The sequence below is a fragment of the Sapajus apella genome, unplaced genomic scaffold (genome assembly GCF_009761245.1).
Source record: "Sapajus apella isolate SASKATOON/1434 unplaced genomic scaffold, GSC_monkey_1.0 scaffold17, whole genome shotgun sequence".
Taxonomy (NCBI): domain Eukaryota; kingdom Metazoa; phylum Chordata; class Mammalia; order Primates; family Cebidae; genus Sapajus; species Sapajus apella.
In genome coordinates, this window is record NW_022436957.1 from 15,643,564 (window position 1) to 15,660,751 (window position 17,188).

Consider the following 17,188-nt stretch of genomic DNA (forward strand, 5'->3'; position numbering starts at 1 on the left):
TCTGAGACCTGGGAAATGCCTAGTCCCGGTGAATCTTACCCCTTCAGCTGAGGTCCTGAAATGGTGGCAAAGACTTCGTTGTCCCAAGAGTTTTCCTTGGTGCTCCTCCACGTGGCCTGGTCACCTTGTCAGTGCCTTTGTCCATACTGGGGCCCACTGTTACCAAGATTTTTGTCATCTCCATTGTTTTACTCAGTGCTACTTATGGGACTTGGCGAGGGATGAAGTCACACCACACCTTGCTGCATCAGCTTCTCCTTCCTTCCTTGCTTGGTTGCTCCTGGTGAATTTGTGCCTGGTGGTTATTGAATTTGCTGGGTAGTGGAGATGATAAGAGTTTCCCATCCAGCTTTACTTTTCCTACTTCCACCTAGAAGTATTACCATCTTTTCCTTTTTTAAAAAAAAACTATTCAAAAATGTAGGATTTATTATGTAAAATGTGGTAAATAGTATACATCTACATAAATTGTTATATGTAAATGTAGTGGGTTTTTTTCCCATAGAAAAAAAATGAAAATGCATCATCCAAAATATTTATAATAGTTTTCTCTGTGATAAGACTATGGGCAATTCTTCAAATTGAAATTTATATTGAAATAACTCTAGATTCACATGCAGCTATGAAAGAAATAATACAGAGAGATCTGTGTACAATTTACCCAGTTTCCCCCAATGCATCAATTTTTAAAACCAGCAAAACCACCAAAGAATAGTGCCTTCTGAGGTTGGTGCAACCAATAAGAAAGAAACAAGATGAGGGGATGCTTAACCAGAAATGGCAACTTTTCTCTCAACCTTTTGTATATATGCCCACTAAAGTACTTACTCTACATTGTGATTCTCTGTTTTTGTGAATCTCTTCTTCAGTAGTGCATGAGCTTCCTTACAGCAGGGGCTGTGTCTTATTATCTTTGTCTTCCCAGTATCAGCGAAGGGCCTAGCACGCAGGGGAGGAAGGGGGCAATGGTATGGGACTTATAAAAAAAAAAAAAACAAAACACTTCTCTTCTCAAGTCTTATGCATTCAAGAACTCAAATTTTTTCCAGTTAATAAAAAAATGCTATGGATAACCTTTTGCTCGATCTCCATATGAAAATTACATATGTAGTTCCTAACAAACATATTCTATTATTCCCTACTCATTCATTCATTATTCAACTAATATTTAATGAACTCTTACTATATGTCAAATAGGAAGCTGGGTGCTGGGGATACTATGGTGGACAAGACAGACATGGTCTCTGTCCTTATTTTATACTCTAAATTATCAAGTAAGTTTTTCTTTTTAGTCATTAGATCTTATACACACAATGTTTTCTGCATAGGTATTTTGCAGATAACACACTTTGCATTTTGAGACAGTGCCAAAAGAATATCCAAATAGGGAATCAGTTGTGGAATGAATAATAGTAAGCCAGCCATATTACCTTTATGTGTTACAATAAATAAAAATCCAGCAATAAAGGCCATTTACCAAGTTACATTTCTATTTAATGTCCATTTTCCCTGTTAGACTTCTCATACCATAAAGGCAGGGTCCATGTGTCTTATCTTGTGGTTCACTGCTGTAATTTTAGTACAGTATCTGTACAATACATAGTTGTCAATCAAATGATTAAATATTCAAGGCTCATAACTGTCCCCTAGAACATGGGAGTAAATGAAGTCAATTATTTTAAAATTTAAGACAGATTTTATAAGTACCTAACACAATATAAAGTTGCCATACTACCTGTGTGCATGCATTTCTTTCTTACCACAAGTGGAATGCTCCATATGTTTGGAAAACCTGACCTATAGAGAGTGTACACACTACAAGACAAACCATCTACCTAAATTTATTGCCTGCTTAGCAATGAATCAAGTGCACTTGCCCCCCTTATCATGAACCCACTTAAGGAAAAGGCTGTCCCTCTTTTAAAGATATGGAAAAGAAAACTGAATGTTTTAAGATTTTTCATCATCCAGTCATGAAAAACCAAGTTCTTAACCTTCACATTTTAATTTTGAAAGCTCTGTCTTTGTAAGCACAGAATAGTGCTTTAAACATCAGCAGGTGCTATCCAAAGCTAAAAGTCTCATACAAAATTAAAATAATGCTCTCACAAACTGGCAAGTAACTTCTTTAAGCAGAAAGAGCAACAACATTTTATTTTATTACAAATAAACATTTCACAAAAATTTAATTGGGAATGTATATGTACTATTAAGCAGAATACAGAAAACATAAAGAAATAAGGTATTGGGACCTAAAAATTTCATTTAAAATCCCATCAAACTGCCCTTACATGTAGTAGGTACGCAATACATATCAACTAAACTAAAAGTAAACACTCTATAAGATGTGCTTGCAAAATGTGTAATGCTGTAGTAGTAAAGTACAATTTTCAAATATGAGATTTTATCTGTCAGATTTTTAAAAAGCCTTTAAAAATATGATATGCACAAGCTTGCCCTGAGGGAAAAATAAGATGGACTATAGATTATAAAATCTTTACATATTTTCCACAATAGCATTTTGAAATTGGAAAAGAGCAAATAGTTGTGGAAAAAGCTGAATGAACGTATTACTAAAAATTCAGTGCACTCACAACTACTTGATGGAATATTTGAAGCACCTTTTCTCTCACCTTCTTATAATATGAAATGTATGAATTATATAGGCCTTGATCTTCAGAAACTTAAGAAAACTTCAAGTTATAAGCCAAAATGTCATCAGAAAAAGAAAAATCCAGTATAAAATTTTCTACCATAAGGCCACTGTTTAAAGTTCTTTCATGTTCAGACACTGTACAATTCAGATACTTGTTTTTATTACGTAAGCAAAACTTTCAACATATAAACGTCTGAATATAACTTGGTGAAGTTCTCTCTATGAAACCATGCTCAGAGAAAAATGCGTCAACAAATAATGCCCTTCAAGTGATTCTTTTGAGACTTTTTGCAAAACAAACTGTAGTTAATACAACTTTTAAATTGAATACTGTAATTTAAAAGCAATTGTTAGGTGTAAAAAAGTTGCAGCATTCCACTACTAAAAAATAAAGTTACTTTATCAAGAAGTTACAGTATTAGTGCCTTAGCATCACTTCTAACTCCTGACAAAAAGAGAGAGATGCTCCCAAACATCCTCCTGTAGTGTCATTTCCATTTGTACGATTTCAGATTAGATTTCTGTGGCAACATCTGTATATACCTATTGAGAGAAAACAAGAGAAATAAAGACTTCAGACAAAGTGTCAGTTATAACATCTGAGCTAGTTTCGTTCACACTGCAATTTTCAAAGTGTTTTCATTTATACAGTGTTACTGGCACCCCGAGATTCCCAGGGAGGTATGTGGAACCCCAAAGATGCAAGTGTAACAACAGAACACATCAAAGCAATATCAAATGATAAGTCAATAGGACAAAGAAAACATATGGCGCTAGATAGCATTTGTATTAGTAGATTGATGACAACAGTATTCTGCTATTTGGGCGAGTTTCAGTGAAGGGATCCCTGGCATAAAATCAAGACTCTTAAACCTTTGGCTCTCAAGTGTGGAGCCTGAAACTACACATGCACACCTCAAATTAGTATTTTATCTTTTCCATCATATATCTAATTCTAAAACTACATGGACTCTTCTAGCTGACTGATAACTGCAGAGAAAGTTATTCGAGGGGGAAACACCTTCTTGCTTTTGGATGGTTAACTACAATATAAAAAGGTGTAAGGCTTCAATAAATAGAGGAAGAAGAATTTACGAGAACAGTAAGACTATGATTAGAAGATAATGAATGTGGATTATATAGTGTGATACCATGGACAATATTTAATTACCAACCACAAACTGGACATAAGACCATGAAAGTAATAAAGGAGCAAACATGGTAGAATGGCACATTTTTCAAGGACATTAAAAAATAAAAATTTATTAATATACATATCCTTACCTTTCACTAGGATCTTACATTATTAAAACTGAAAGGAAATGTAAAAGTTGATTTATTTTTTGGCATTTATATTAGTATGGAAATGTTTAATTCCAAACAAAAACAGTGCTGATAGAAAATTCCTATTCTTCTATTTAGGTTAATGAAATGTTCAAAATACATGCACATATGTATTTCTCAACATCATTCATTTAAATAGAGGTAGATTTCAGTGTATCCTAGTTCTTTACTCATTATACAATGTAAAAATCATATAAACTTATTTTCAAATAAAATATCTGTTACGTATTACAACTTTAAAAGGAAATTCTAACTACAATAATTCTAAAATAAAATTCAGTTGAAATGTCGTTAAATGTGTGATTATTTTGAGTTACATTCACCCTTGACATAGCTTCTTTCATAACCTCTCTCCACTTGATCCCTTCACCCTTCCAATAATCTAAAAGCACCCCCCACCCACACACCACTTTTTTTTTGAGATGGAGTTTTGCTCTGTTGCCCAGGCTGGAGTGCAGTGGTGTGATCTTGGTCCACAATAACTTTCACCTTCTGGGTTCAAGCGATTCTCTGGCCTCAGCCTCCTGAGCAGCTGGGATTACAGGCGTGTGCCACCACGCCCAGCTAATTTTTGTATTTTCAGTAGAGATGAGCGTTTACCATGTTGCACAGGCTGGTCTTGAATCCTGGCTTCAAGTGATCCACCCACCTTGGCTTCCCAAAATATTGGTATTACACGTGTGAGCCACTGCACCCGGCCATAAAAGCCCATTTTAAGCAGAATTCTGAACTATATATATGAGTACTTCTCATCTAGGTTTTCATAATGTGTCATTTGGGTCACTGCCCATGTTCCCTTGTTGGTCTTCGTGAACCTCATCTCTCCTCCCCAGAACCTGCCCACCACTGCTAACTACGTAGCCATCCTAAAGCACCACTTTCTCCTCAGGCTAGGAAGACGTCCTACTGCCACCACATCAAACCCTAAATACCCTGCTCAGCTTTCAGGGCCCTCTATAATTTGTATACCTCCATTTCTCCCCAACCTCACATACTACTGCCAAACATGAGTCTTTGGCTTTAGCCCTTTCTATGTCTTGCTATTCTCCAGGCCTCAGCTTATAACCTACCTCCTCTGAGAAGAGTGTATTAAGGAAAGTACTTACCATACATCTCCTGACCATTCCTACCATATTGATTTTCTCTTCCCTTTAAGCATTAACCATCTGTGAAGTTAAACTCTTCAAAAATATGGTTGTTCGTGACCAGCCTGACCAACATGGAGAAACCCCTTCTCTACTAAAAATACAAAAAATTAGCTGGGTGTGGTGGCGGGTGCCTGTAATCCCAGCTACTTGGGAGGCTAAGGTAGGAGAATTGCTTGAACCTGGGAGGTGGAGGTTGCAGCAAGCCGAGATCGTGCCATTGCTCTCCAGCCTGGGCAACAAGAGTGAAACTCCATCTCAAAAACAAAACAAAATATGGTTGTGTTGGTTCAGGTACAGTGACTCACACCTGTAATCCCAGCACTTTGGGAGGGTGAGATGGGCAGATCACTTGAGGCTAGGAGTTTGAGACCAGCCTGGCCAACATGGTGAAACCCTGTCTCTACTAAAAATACAAAAATTAGCTGGGTGTGGTGGTGCACATCTATAACCCCAGCTACTCAGGGGGCTGAGACAGGAGAATTGTTTGAGCCTGGGAGATGGAGGTTGCAGTGAGCTGAGACTGTACCACTGCACTCCAGCCTGGGTGACAGAGCGAGACTCCATCTCAAAAATTAAAAAAAAAAAAAAAGGTTGTGCAGAAAAGGGTTAACAAAGCACATCTGACTGCTGTCCCTGGACTGGAAAGGCCTGCTTACAGGATGGCCCTTGGCCAGCATCTGGGAACTTAGATTTCAGGAAGGTTCCCACTGATGGGTGCTGAAACTGTTTGTATAAACAATATGGTTTATGCCGAACACGCACTTTCTTTCTGGCAGTCTGGAATTTGGGTATGATCAGCCCCCAGGAAAAACTCTTGGCACTGAGTCTCTAGCAAATTTCCCACGGTGGCAACGGGTCACACATGTTGTCACAACTCGTTGATAAGGAAATTAAGTATATTCTGTGTGACCCCACTGGGAGAGAACCTTTCGAAACTTGCACCTGGTTTCCTTCAGACTTTGCCCTACATGCCTTTTCCTTTTGCTGATTTTGCTCTGTATTCTTTCATGAGAATAATTACATGCTAAGTCACCTGAGTCCTAGCAAAAACTGGGGGTGGTCTTGGGGACCCCTGACACAATGGTTTTTGTTCACTAACTTTTTTATTGCATTTTAGGTTTTGGGGTACATGTGAAGAACATGCAAGATTGTTGCATACATACACACATGGCAGTGTGATTTGCTGCCTTCCTCCCCCTCACCTATATCCGGCATTTCTCCCCATGCCACCCCCCCAACTCTCCACCCCCTGCTGTCCCTCCCCTATTTCCCTATTTCCCCCCAACAGACCCCAGTGTGTAGTGCTCCCCTCCCTGTGTCCGTGTGTTCTCATTGTTCAACACCCGCCTATGAGTGAGAACATGTGGTGTTTGATTTTTTGCTCCTGTGTCAGTTTGCTGAGAATGACTTCCAGGTTCATCCATGTCCCTACAGAGGACACGAACTCATTGTTTTTGATGGCTGCGTAATATTCCATGGTGTATATGTGCCACATTTTCCCTGTCCAGTCTATCATCGATGGGCATTTGGGTTGGTTCCAGGTCTTTGCTATTGTAAACTGTGCTGCAATGAACATTCGTGTGCATGTGTCCTTATAGTAGAACAATTGATAATCCTTTGGATATATACCCAGTAATGGGATTGCTGGGTCAAATGGAATTTTAATAAAAAAGAAAAGAGAGAATAACCAAATTGATGCAATAAAAAATGATAAAGGGGATATTGCCACAGATTCCACAGAAATTTAAACCATCATCAGAGATTATTACAAACAACTCTATGCATATAAACAAGTAAACTTGGAAGAAATGGATAAATTCCTGGTCACTTGCCACCTCCCAAGCCTAAACCAGGAAGAAGTCGAAACCCTGAATAGACCAATAACAAGATCTGAAGTTGAGGCAGCAATTAAGAGCCTACCACCCAAAAAAAGCCCAGGTCCAGACGGGTTCACAGCCGAATTCTACCAGACATACAAAGAGGTGCTGGTACCATTCCTTCTGAAACTATTCCAAATAATCCGAAAAGAGGGAATCCTTCCCAAATCATTTTATGAGACCAACATCATCCTGATACCAAAACCCGGCAGAGACTCAACAAGAAAGAAAACTTCAGGCCAATATCCATGATGAACATAGATGCAAAAATCTTCAATAAAATACTGGCAAGCCAATTGCAAAAGTACATCAAAAAGCTTATCCACCATGATCAAGTATGTTCACTAATTTTTTAAAGCATATGGATGGAAGAGTGTGTGTGTGTGTGTGTGTGTGTGTGTGTGTGTGTGTGTGTATGAATAAATTCAACTCCATTCAATAAGCATTAAGCATTTTCTGAAGACTGACTATATGAAAGGTAATAAGGTAAGATAAAAGACTAACAATACAAAGAGAATGAAGTACCTAGGAATACAACTTACAAGGGATGTGAAGGACCTCTTCAAGGAAAACTACAAACCACTACTCAAGGAAATAAGAGAGGACACAAACAAATAGAAAAACATTCCATGCTCATGGATAGGAAGAATTAATATTATGAAGACGGCCATACTGTCCAAAGTAATTTATAGATTCAATGCTATCTCCATCAAGCTACCATTGACTTTCTTCACAGAATTTTTAAAAACTACTTTAAATTTCATGTGGAATCAAAAAAGAGCCTTCATAGGCAAGACAATCCTAAGCAAAAAGAACAAAGCTGGAGGCATGACGCTACCTGACTTCAAACTATACAAGGCTACAGTAGCCAAAAAAGCATGGCACTTGTACCAAAACAGACATTTAGACCAATGGGACAGAACAGAGGCCTCAGAAATAATGTCACACATCTACAACCATCTGATCTTTGACAAACCTGACAAAAACAAGCAATGGGGAAAGGATTCTCTATTTAATAAATGGTATTGGGAAACCTGGCTAGCCATATGTGAAAACTCAAACTGGCCCCCTTCCTTATACCTTATAGAAATATTAACTCAAGATGGATTAAAGACTTAAATGTAAGACCTAAACCATAAAAACTCTAGAAGAAAATCTAGGCAATACCCTTCATGACATAGGCATGGGCAAAGACTTCATGACTAAAACACCAAAAGCCATGGCAACGAAAGCCAGAATTGACAAACGAGATCTAATTAAACTACCAGGCCAAGATGATGAAACACCGTCTCTACTAAAAATTCAAAAATTAGCTAGGCACAGTGGTGGGCACCTGTAATCCCAGCTACTTGGGAGGCTGACGCAGAAGAATCAATTGAACCTGGGAGACGGAGGTTGCAGTGAGCCGAGATCATGCCACTGCACTCCAGCGTGGTGACAGAGCAAGACTCTGTCTCAAAAAAAAAAAAGTCAGGAAACAACAGATGCTGGAGAGGATACAGAGAAATAGGAAGGCTTTTACACTGTTGGTGCAAGTGTAAATTAGTTCAGCCATTGTGGAAGACAGTGTGATGATTCTTCAAGGATCTAGAACCAGAAATACCATTTGACCCGGCGATCCCATTACTGGGTCTATACCCAAAGGATTATAAATCATTCTACTATAAAGACACATGCACATGTATGTTTATTGCAGCACTATTTACAGTAGCAAAATGCCCATCAATGATAGACTGGATAAAGAAAATGTGGTACATATACACCATGGAATACTATGCAGCCATTAAAAGGATGAGTTCATGTCATTTGCAAGGACATGAATAAATCTGGAAACAATCATTCTCAGCAAACTAACAGAAGAACAGAAAACCAAACACCACATGTTCTTACTCATAAGTAGGAGGTGAATAATGAGAACACATGGATACAGGGAGGGGAACATCACACACCAGGACCTGTTGGGGGCTGGGGGAGGTAGGGAAGGGATAGCATTAGGAGAAATACCTAATACAGATGATGGGTTGATGGGTGCAGCAAACCACCACGACACATGTATACCTATGTAAAAAACCTGCACGTTCTGCACATGTACCCCAGAACTTAAAGTAAAAAAAAAAAAGACCAATGAGGCCAGGTGCAGTGGCTCACACCTGTAATCCCAGCAGTTTTAGAGGCCAAGGCAGGTGGATCGCTTGAGCCCAGGAGTTTGAGACTAGCCTGGCCAACATGGTGAGACCCCATCTCTACAAGAAAATACAAAAATTAGTCAGGCATGGTGGCACACATCTGTAGTCCTAGCTACTTGGGAGGCTGAGGTAGGAGGATCACTTAAGCCAGGCAGGCGGAGGCTGCAGTGAGCTGCGATTACACATTGCATTCCAGCCTGGGAGACAGAGTGAGGCTCTGTCTCAAAAAAAAACAAACAAAAAAACAAGCTTAACAAGGCACCCTCAAAAATTTTATAATCTATTTGGGGAAATAGGAAGGTAAACGACAATAATTAGAGACCAAATGAAACACAAGTTAAAGTGGGGGCTTTGATATGCTTTACAGTTGGTCTTAAAAGGAAAGTAGGGTTTAATAAGAAAAGAATGGGGCTCAGGAGGCTATTTCTAGCTAAGAGAACAATAGGAACAAAGGTACAAATACATGAAAATACAGTATGCTCCAAAAAGCAGAGAGTCCATAGGGAAATGTGGCTAGTAAGACAGCTTAGGGTTAGACTTGGCCAAGAAGTTAGGTCTCTTTTCTTGTAGGCAATAAAATACTTCCAAGGTGTTTGAGCAAGAGGGGTATGATACAATCTGTGTTTCAGGACAATGACTCTGATCAAAGAGACTAAGTAAGAATACTACAAGAAGCAAGGGAACAAGCTAGAAGGCTCCAAAGCTTCCAAAACAGATCAGGGATACATAAGAACACAGAATATAGTAAAGGCAGCATTTTCAATTAGCAAGGAAAGGGCAAATCATTCAATAAACAGTGTTAAAAAACTCTATTGGGGGAAAAAGTTAGATCCTGACTTTACATTATATCATAAAAATAAAATAAATTCTAGAGGCTGAAGTGGGCAGATCACTTGAAGTCAGGAGTTCAAGACCAGCCTAGCCAACAAGGTGAAACCCTGTCTCCACTAAAAATACAAAAATTAGCCAGGAGGGTGGCACATACCTGTAGTCCCAGTTACATGGTGAAACCCCATCTCTACTAAAAATACAAAAATCAGCTGGGCATGGTGGCAGGTGCCTATAATCCCAGCTACTTGGGAGGCTGAGGCAGGAGAATCACTTGAACCCGGGAAGTGGAGGTTACAGTGAGCTGAGATCATGCCATTGCACTCCAGCCTGGGCGACAGAGTGAAACTCTGTCTCAAAATAAATAAATAAATAACAAAGTAAAATAAATTCTAAATGGATTAAATACTTATATGTTTAAAAGTTAACCATAAAACCACTGAAAGGAAACACAGCAAAGAATTTTTATAAGCATTAGCATGAGATGAAATTTAGAAGCCATGTGGGACAAACGAGACAGATTCATAGACATCTAAAAGTTCTGTACTGTAAAACCCAGCATAAACAGCTGACAAACACCAGCAAAATGTATAACAGGTTAATACCCTCAGTAGATCAAGAGTTCTTACAAATCAATAAAAAACAGTACCACCCCCCAACAGAAATACTGGCAAAGTACAGAAATAAGGAAACTGAGAAAAGAAATACAAGGGCCAATGGACATATAAAAAAGATGTTTGCCCCATTAATAATCAAAGAAAGGCAAAGGAGAGCTACGTTCTGTTATTAGGCTGACAACTGAAAATAAAGACTGATCATGTACAGTGTCGACTAGGGTGTAGGAAAACAGGCGTTCCATGTACTGCTGGTGAAACTATAAATGAGTAAAAGGGGCAATATGTAAAGGTACCAAAATGTCCATGTGGCCAGGTGATATTACTGAAAATAACAGAAACCTGAAAGCTATCCCAAAGTCATGAACAGAGGCTTGGTTAAGTAAGTCGGCAATCGTTGAACTGGGGTATGTGTACCCTAGGAGTATATGAAGACTTTTCAAGGAGTATGTGAGTAGAGATAGTTTTAGGGAATTAACTTCTAGATCGTTAAGTTCCCAATGTTCATGTTCTAAAATTATCCTGCCTGCACAACTGGTTAAGGCTGGTTCCTCACCTCCCACCTTATACAAGAAAGTTACACCTTCTACTCACTTTGAATCCTACTACTGTGTATCACCTGGGGGCCTCCAGAAAAGGGGTAATTTGAAACATTGGTTTGGTGTAAAGAAAGCGAACCAACATTAACAACTAGCAATAAATAGCATACTTCTGCAAGTCAGATGGTTTCCAATTCTTTGCCTTTGTTTAATAAAATTGAATGAGGATAAAAATCAAATTATCAGTGATAGAACATTCAAAACACTTTTCGATGATAGATCACTACATGATTTGTTTGGCCTAAAATTCAAAGTGAGTCCAAAGAACTGAGTGGCATCCCTATAAATAGAAGTCCTTTCATTCTCATCTATATAATCATATAAATAGGGTTTCTCAGAACTTATACCTATAAAAAGAAAAAATAGAATACTTGAATACTATACTATCCTACTAGCAACAATATCTATGAATACATAAACTAATTGGAAAAATGCATTTGCAATAAAACTTCTTTTGTTTCATCAATGCTTAACGAAATTTATAATTTATTTATGGTATTTTGATCAACTGTAATATTAACTCAATCCAGAGGAAATATTTAACACTTAATAGTCACAGAAATCTAATAACATGTGCCAAATAGATTTGGTGATCAACAAAATACTTTTAAAGAGGAGGGGCCAGGTGCAGTGGCTCATTCCTGTAATTCTAGCACTTTGGGAGGCCGAGATGGGCAGATCACTTGAGGTCAAGGGTTCGAGACCAGCCTGACCAACATGGTGAAACCTCATCTCTATCCAAAAATACAAAAACTTAGGTGGGCATTGTGGCACACTACTGTATTCTCAGCTACTTGGGAGGCTGAAGCAGGAGAATCACTTGAACCCAGGAGGTGGAGGCTGCAGTGAGCTGGGATCGCGCCACTGCACTCCAGTCTGGGTGACGGAGTAAGACTCTATCTCAAAAAAAAAAAAAAAAAATTATAAGGAGGAAATGGAATGAAGTCCAAATTCAAGGCAAAAAAAGGAACAATGTAAAATTTCTCACTGTTAAAATAATTGGTGTATTTTAAAAAAATGGATGGTATTAGTTACTGAATTCCTGTGGCATGCAGGTTCCAGTGAAGAGATTTAAAAGTATAATGTAATAGTTTTAAGACTGTCAGTGTTTATAATATGCCAGAAATTGTATCCTATACAATAATTTGTGATAAAATATTAAATAACCTACAAATGTGCAAGAATGTAGATAACTTTTCAAAACTTTAGAGTAAGGAGCAAAAAGGTTGAAAAGCACTGAAATAAATAATACATCCATAGAACGGAATAATATGCAGCCATTAAAAAGGATGAATCGAATGGAGTAATCAATCAGTGATAGAAACAAGAAGACTTGAAACTGTTAAAGTTGGAAGGAGAAGTGGAAGGATTAGTAGGAAACGTTTCTAGCTTGGCTTGGTTAGCTTTGAGAGCTAGGGGCCCTGAGGGAAAACGAGTGGTGGGGTGGGGCAGGGGAGAACAAGTCTGATACAATTTTTAACAGCTTTACTGAGATGTAATCCATAAACTATACAGTTCACCCATCTAAATTCAGTAGCTTTTTAGTATAATCACAGAGTTGTGTAACCATCAATCATGCCAATCAGTTTTAGAATATTTTTCTTACCTTAAAAAGAAACCCCATACCCATTAGTAATAACTCATACGTGCTCTCAATTTTCCCCTCACCCTCGAGTCACTGGCAACCACTAATTTACTTCCCATCTCTACAGATTTGCCCGTTTTGGACATTTGATATATATAGAATCATACAATATGTGGTCTTTTGTGTCTGGCTTCTGTCACTTAACATCTTTTTTTTTTTTTTTTTTTTGAGACAGAGTCTTGCTTTGTCACCAGGTGCCACGCTGGACTGCAGTGGTGCAATCTCGGCTCACTGCAACCACCACCTCCCGGGTTCAAGCAATTCTCCTGCCTCAGCCTCCCAAGTAGCTAGGACTACAGGCGTGTGCCACCATGCCCAGCTAATTTTTGTATTTTTTTAGTAGAGATGGGGTTTCACCATGTTGGCCAGGATGGTCTCGATCTCTTAACCTTGTGATCTGCCCGCTTCGGCCTCCCAAAGTGCTGGGATTACAGGCGTGAGCCACTGTACCCGGCCAGCATCATATTTTTAAGGGTCTTTCATGCTGTAGCATGTTTCAGAGCAAGTTTGATTTTTTTTTGAGATGGAGTCTTGCTCCGTCGCTTGGGCTGGAGTGCTGTGATGTGATCTTGTCTCACTGCTACCTCCGCCTCCCGGGTTCAAGCAATTCTCGTGCCTCAGCCTCCTGAGTAGCTGGGATTACAGGTGCGCACCAGCACGCCCAGCTGTTTTTGTATTTTTTTAGTAGAGATGCGGTTTCACCATGTTGGCCAGGCTGGTCTTGAACTCCCAGCCTCAAGTGATCCACCTGCCTCGGCATCCCAAAGTGCTGGGATTACAGGCATGAGCCACTATGCTCGGCTGCAAGTTTGATTTTAAACATGTTAAATTTGAGGTGCTTTTAGGACATCCAACTGAGGGTGTCTGGGAGGCAGCTGAAAAGCTAGAGGTCTGGAGAGTAGTCAGGGTTGACGGTATCAACAGAGGTGATGGCTGAAATCTTGGGAGGAGGTAAGGGCAATTAAGACAAGTAGGAGGATTAAGAAAAGAGAATGATATCACATCACACTAGGAAATGCTTACATTTTAAAAGAATGCACGGAGGAAGAGAAACCACCAAATAAGATAGAGAAGGCAGAGAGGTAGGTAGTGAAACTGGAGGCTCCGGATGCTCAGTGCTTGAAGGTGATGATGCCGTTATCCAACACTTCCTTTGCACCCTGGCACATTTCAGCTCAAGGGACCTGGCAAGTGTATACTACTAGATTTCTGTTGATTCAGCTGATCGTAGTTCCTGTTCTATCTTTGTATCCCATGACTTTCAAGGTTTCTTTCAACCCCTAAAACCATGAATCCCAATCTCTAACTTCCTTTCTGCACTGTCATTATGCCCTCTTCTCTCTTCCTTTCCTATCCATGGGCAGAACTCTGGTAGGCACCACAGCACCTGAGGATGGCTGGAGAATGCTCCTTGGATCTCTACTGCCTTGGAACTCCTTGACTTCCTGACCAAATGCACAATTACTGACAGCTTTTCAGAGGCAATGTTCACAGAGGTGACTTCATGAACTCTTACTAGGTTCTTTGTTCTAATCTAGTATATAATCAGACTCTCAAGAGTTTCTTAAAACTTTCTATGATGAGCAAAGGATGCTTCCTGGGGGTATTTCTGAATGCTAGTGGATTAAAGATGAGCCTTATTCCAGGTAGTAACAGACAATCCTCCCACCCCTTCATCTTCCAGCCCAAGCACAGAATCCAAGAGAAAGTAAACACAGTAAAAGGGCTCAGGGTGCCAGAATGGAATATGACAAGTACATGATGAATGAGAAAGAATTTCCATTCCATACTTTTCTACTACTGCTTGGGAATCTGACTGCTTTGTAGGCAGCTGGGGAGCCAATGGAGTTTTAGGGAAGCCACTATCATTCTGCTAAGTGGAAGCAGAGGATGTATTAGGAACACATTTAGGATTACCACCACCACTACCCGAGGCTGTTTTGTGTTGGAGACAGGAAGCGCATGCCATAGGATGGCACAGTCACCAGACTGAAACAGAGATTAAGAAATGCAAAATCTCCCAGTCACGACTGATCACCCCAGCATTTCAAGATGGCAGGGGAGTAAGGAGTCCAGACAAGATCTGTCTAAATATTCCTGGTGCACTTTAAGGAATATGGGAATAAGTAGGTTCATATCCAAGTTTGGGCTCAAGAAGGTTCCAGGGCACTTAGATTAATTAATGATGCATCCTTAATGAGTCTAGGTGGTGGTCTAAAAACTGCCAAAAGAATGAACTCTCTAGCAGGGCAAAAAGCCAAAGCGGTACAGAGATGCTGCTCAGACTCAGATGTCTCTCTAGGGACGAACCTTCAAAGTTCCCTCTGATGCTAAAGCTTGGGATGAAAAGTCATATAAATGGTATCTCACACCCAGTAACCCTACTTGAGGAAAAATGTCCCTAAGTTAAGGGAAAGGGAAAGCAACATTGGAAGAAGCCAGAGTCTCCAGGCCTTCATTCTTTTTCTGAGGGCACAAAGGCCTGAGATAAAATGGACTAATAGATCTAAGCCATCAGTCTATACACATGGAATGGGATTTCAGAGTACACAATACTACTGGGACAGCTGTAAGGCCGAGTTAGTCTCAGATATCTTAGTTCAGACCTTGGCACAAACAGAACAGTTTCAATGCCTCATTCCTTTCTCTAAAGGTTAGGAGAGAGGAGCCTAGTTATTGAGTAGGGTGCCAATAGTAAGGTACCTGAGTTGACGTTGTACTTGTAGAGCTGGGCTTTGTTAAAACACGAATCTATAAAAATTCTGGCTCTGGCTTGCTTGCAGGCACTGATAGTAGCCAGATTGGAAAACGCCATGTCAAAGCGGCTGTAATAGAAAGATATATGAAGCAGCATCCAGAAGGGTGGGCCTAAGAAAAACAGGTAGTAGATGCTGACAGAATAGTAGACACGAATTTTTTTAAAAATCCAGTGTGTGGAGATACTGCTAATGCAGCCAGATGGCCATGAAAGGCAACAGGAAGGTGAGGCTGTGACCAGTGCTGAACCTAACTACAACTGCAACATTTTAGATGATACAAAAAGCCTAGGCCTAAAGATTGGAGACCCGTAGTGGGCTGTAGCTTCTTCTAGGATATACTTCTTATGTCCTATGATGAAGGCCTGATTTCTGATTTCTATTTGCCGTGAAGCAGGCTGGTGAGCAATGTAGTCTGGAAGAATGGGGTGGTCAGCAGGAATTGGGCAAACTGAGGCAAAGAAAAGAATGACAAAATGGAACAAGATTAATGAATATATAGAAACTATAAGCTGAAGCAGACAGTCAGGTAAGCACTCAGCAGCCCCAAATCACTGAAAAAGATGGAACAAAAATAGAGTTAAGCTAAAACTCTAAGTTTAGTACACAGCGAACAGAAGACAGACAGACACCATGTACTAGAAACCCAACCTTGCAACGGAAGAGAAGGCCTGCCTCAGCCTTTTTCCTTGAGTGAAAATCAATGACTAGCTTCCCTGAGAACAGTCAGGCTGCCATCTGTGAATGGGAACAAATATCTGAAAGGTCTGCTGCAAAGAAACTTGCCACACACGGCAGGAAGAGAAGCAGCATCTCTTTCTAAGCCCTGGCACAGCCTGACGGTGGGGAAATATATGAGATGGGAAAATGATTCCATTAACACTTTTTTTTAAAAAGAGATGGGGCCGAGCGTGGTGGCTCACGCCTATAATCCCAGCACTTTGGGAGGCCGAGGCGGGTGGATCACGAGGTCAGGAGTTCGAGACCAGCTGGCCAACATGGTGAAACCCCATCTCTACTAAAAATACAAAAATTAGCTAGGCGTGATGGCGGGTGCCTGTAATCCCACCTACTCAGGAGACTGAGGCAGGAGAATCACTGGAACCTGGAGGTGGAGGTTGCAGTGAGCCAAGATCATGCCACTGTACTCCAGCCGGGGCAACAAGAACAAAATTCCATCTCAAAACTTAATAAATAAATAAATGGCACCTTTCCTAAAACTATTAGGAAATTTAAAAAAAAGAGTTATTAACAAATTTGGGGAGTTACAAAAAAAAATACATTGAGCGTTAGCATAATGGAATCAGCCTCAGTATCTATCAATGGATGAATGGATAAAGAAAATGTGTATATATACAATGGAATATCATTCAGCCTTAAAAAGAAGGAAATCCTGTCATTTATGACAACATGGATGAACCTGAAGGATATCATGTTAAGTGTGACATACATGGTAAAATTAGAAACCTCTTCTAAGGTAGTCGGTTAAAACTGGGGGTGTATGTGTGTGACAGAAGGTATTCTCTTTAACTCTA

At 39.8% G+C, this 17,188-nt stretch overlaps 1 protein-coding gene across 15 annotated transcripts in view; it reads right to left on the bottom strand.

The window, feature by feature from the left end:
* Positions 1-411: 411 nt before the first annotated feature.
* BCLAF3 (BCLAF1 and THRAP3 family member 3) overlaps positions 412-17,188 on the bottom strand; it is an 81,734-nt gene continuing 64,957 nt past the window's right edge. For 9 of the 15 annotated variants that reach the window (XM_032286063.1, XM_032286074.1, XM_032286073.1 and 6 more), the window contains one exon: positions 1,992-3,199. In XM_032286063.1, the coding sequence (XP_032141954.1) occupies positions 3,170-3,199 (30 nt within the window). In that variant the 3' untranslated portion in view covers positions 1,992-3,169. Of the gene's footprint in view, positions 3,200-3,940; positions 3,969-17,188 lie in introns of all 15 variants that reach the window. The other 6 variants (XM_032286064.1, XM_032286059.1, XM_032286060.1 and 3 more) reach the window with 3 other exon arrangements.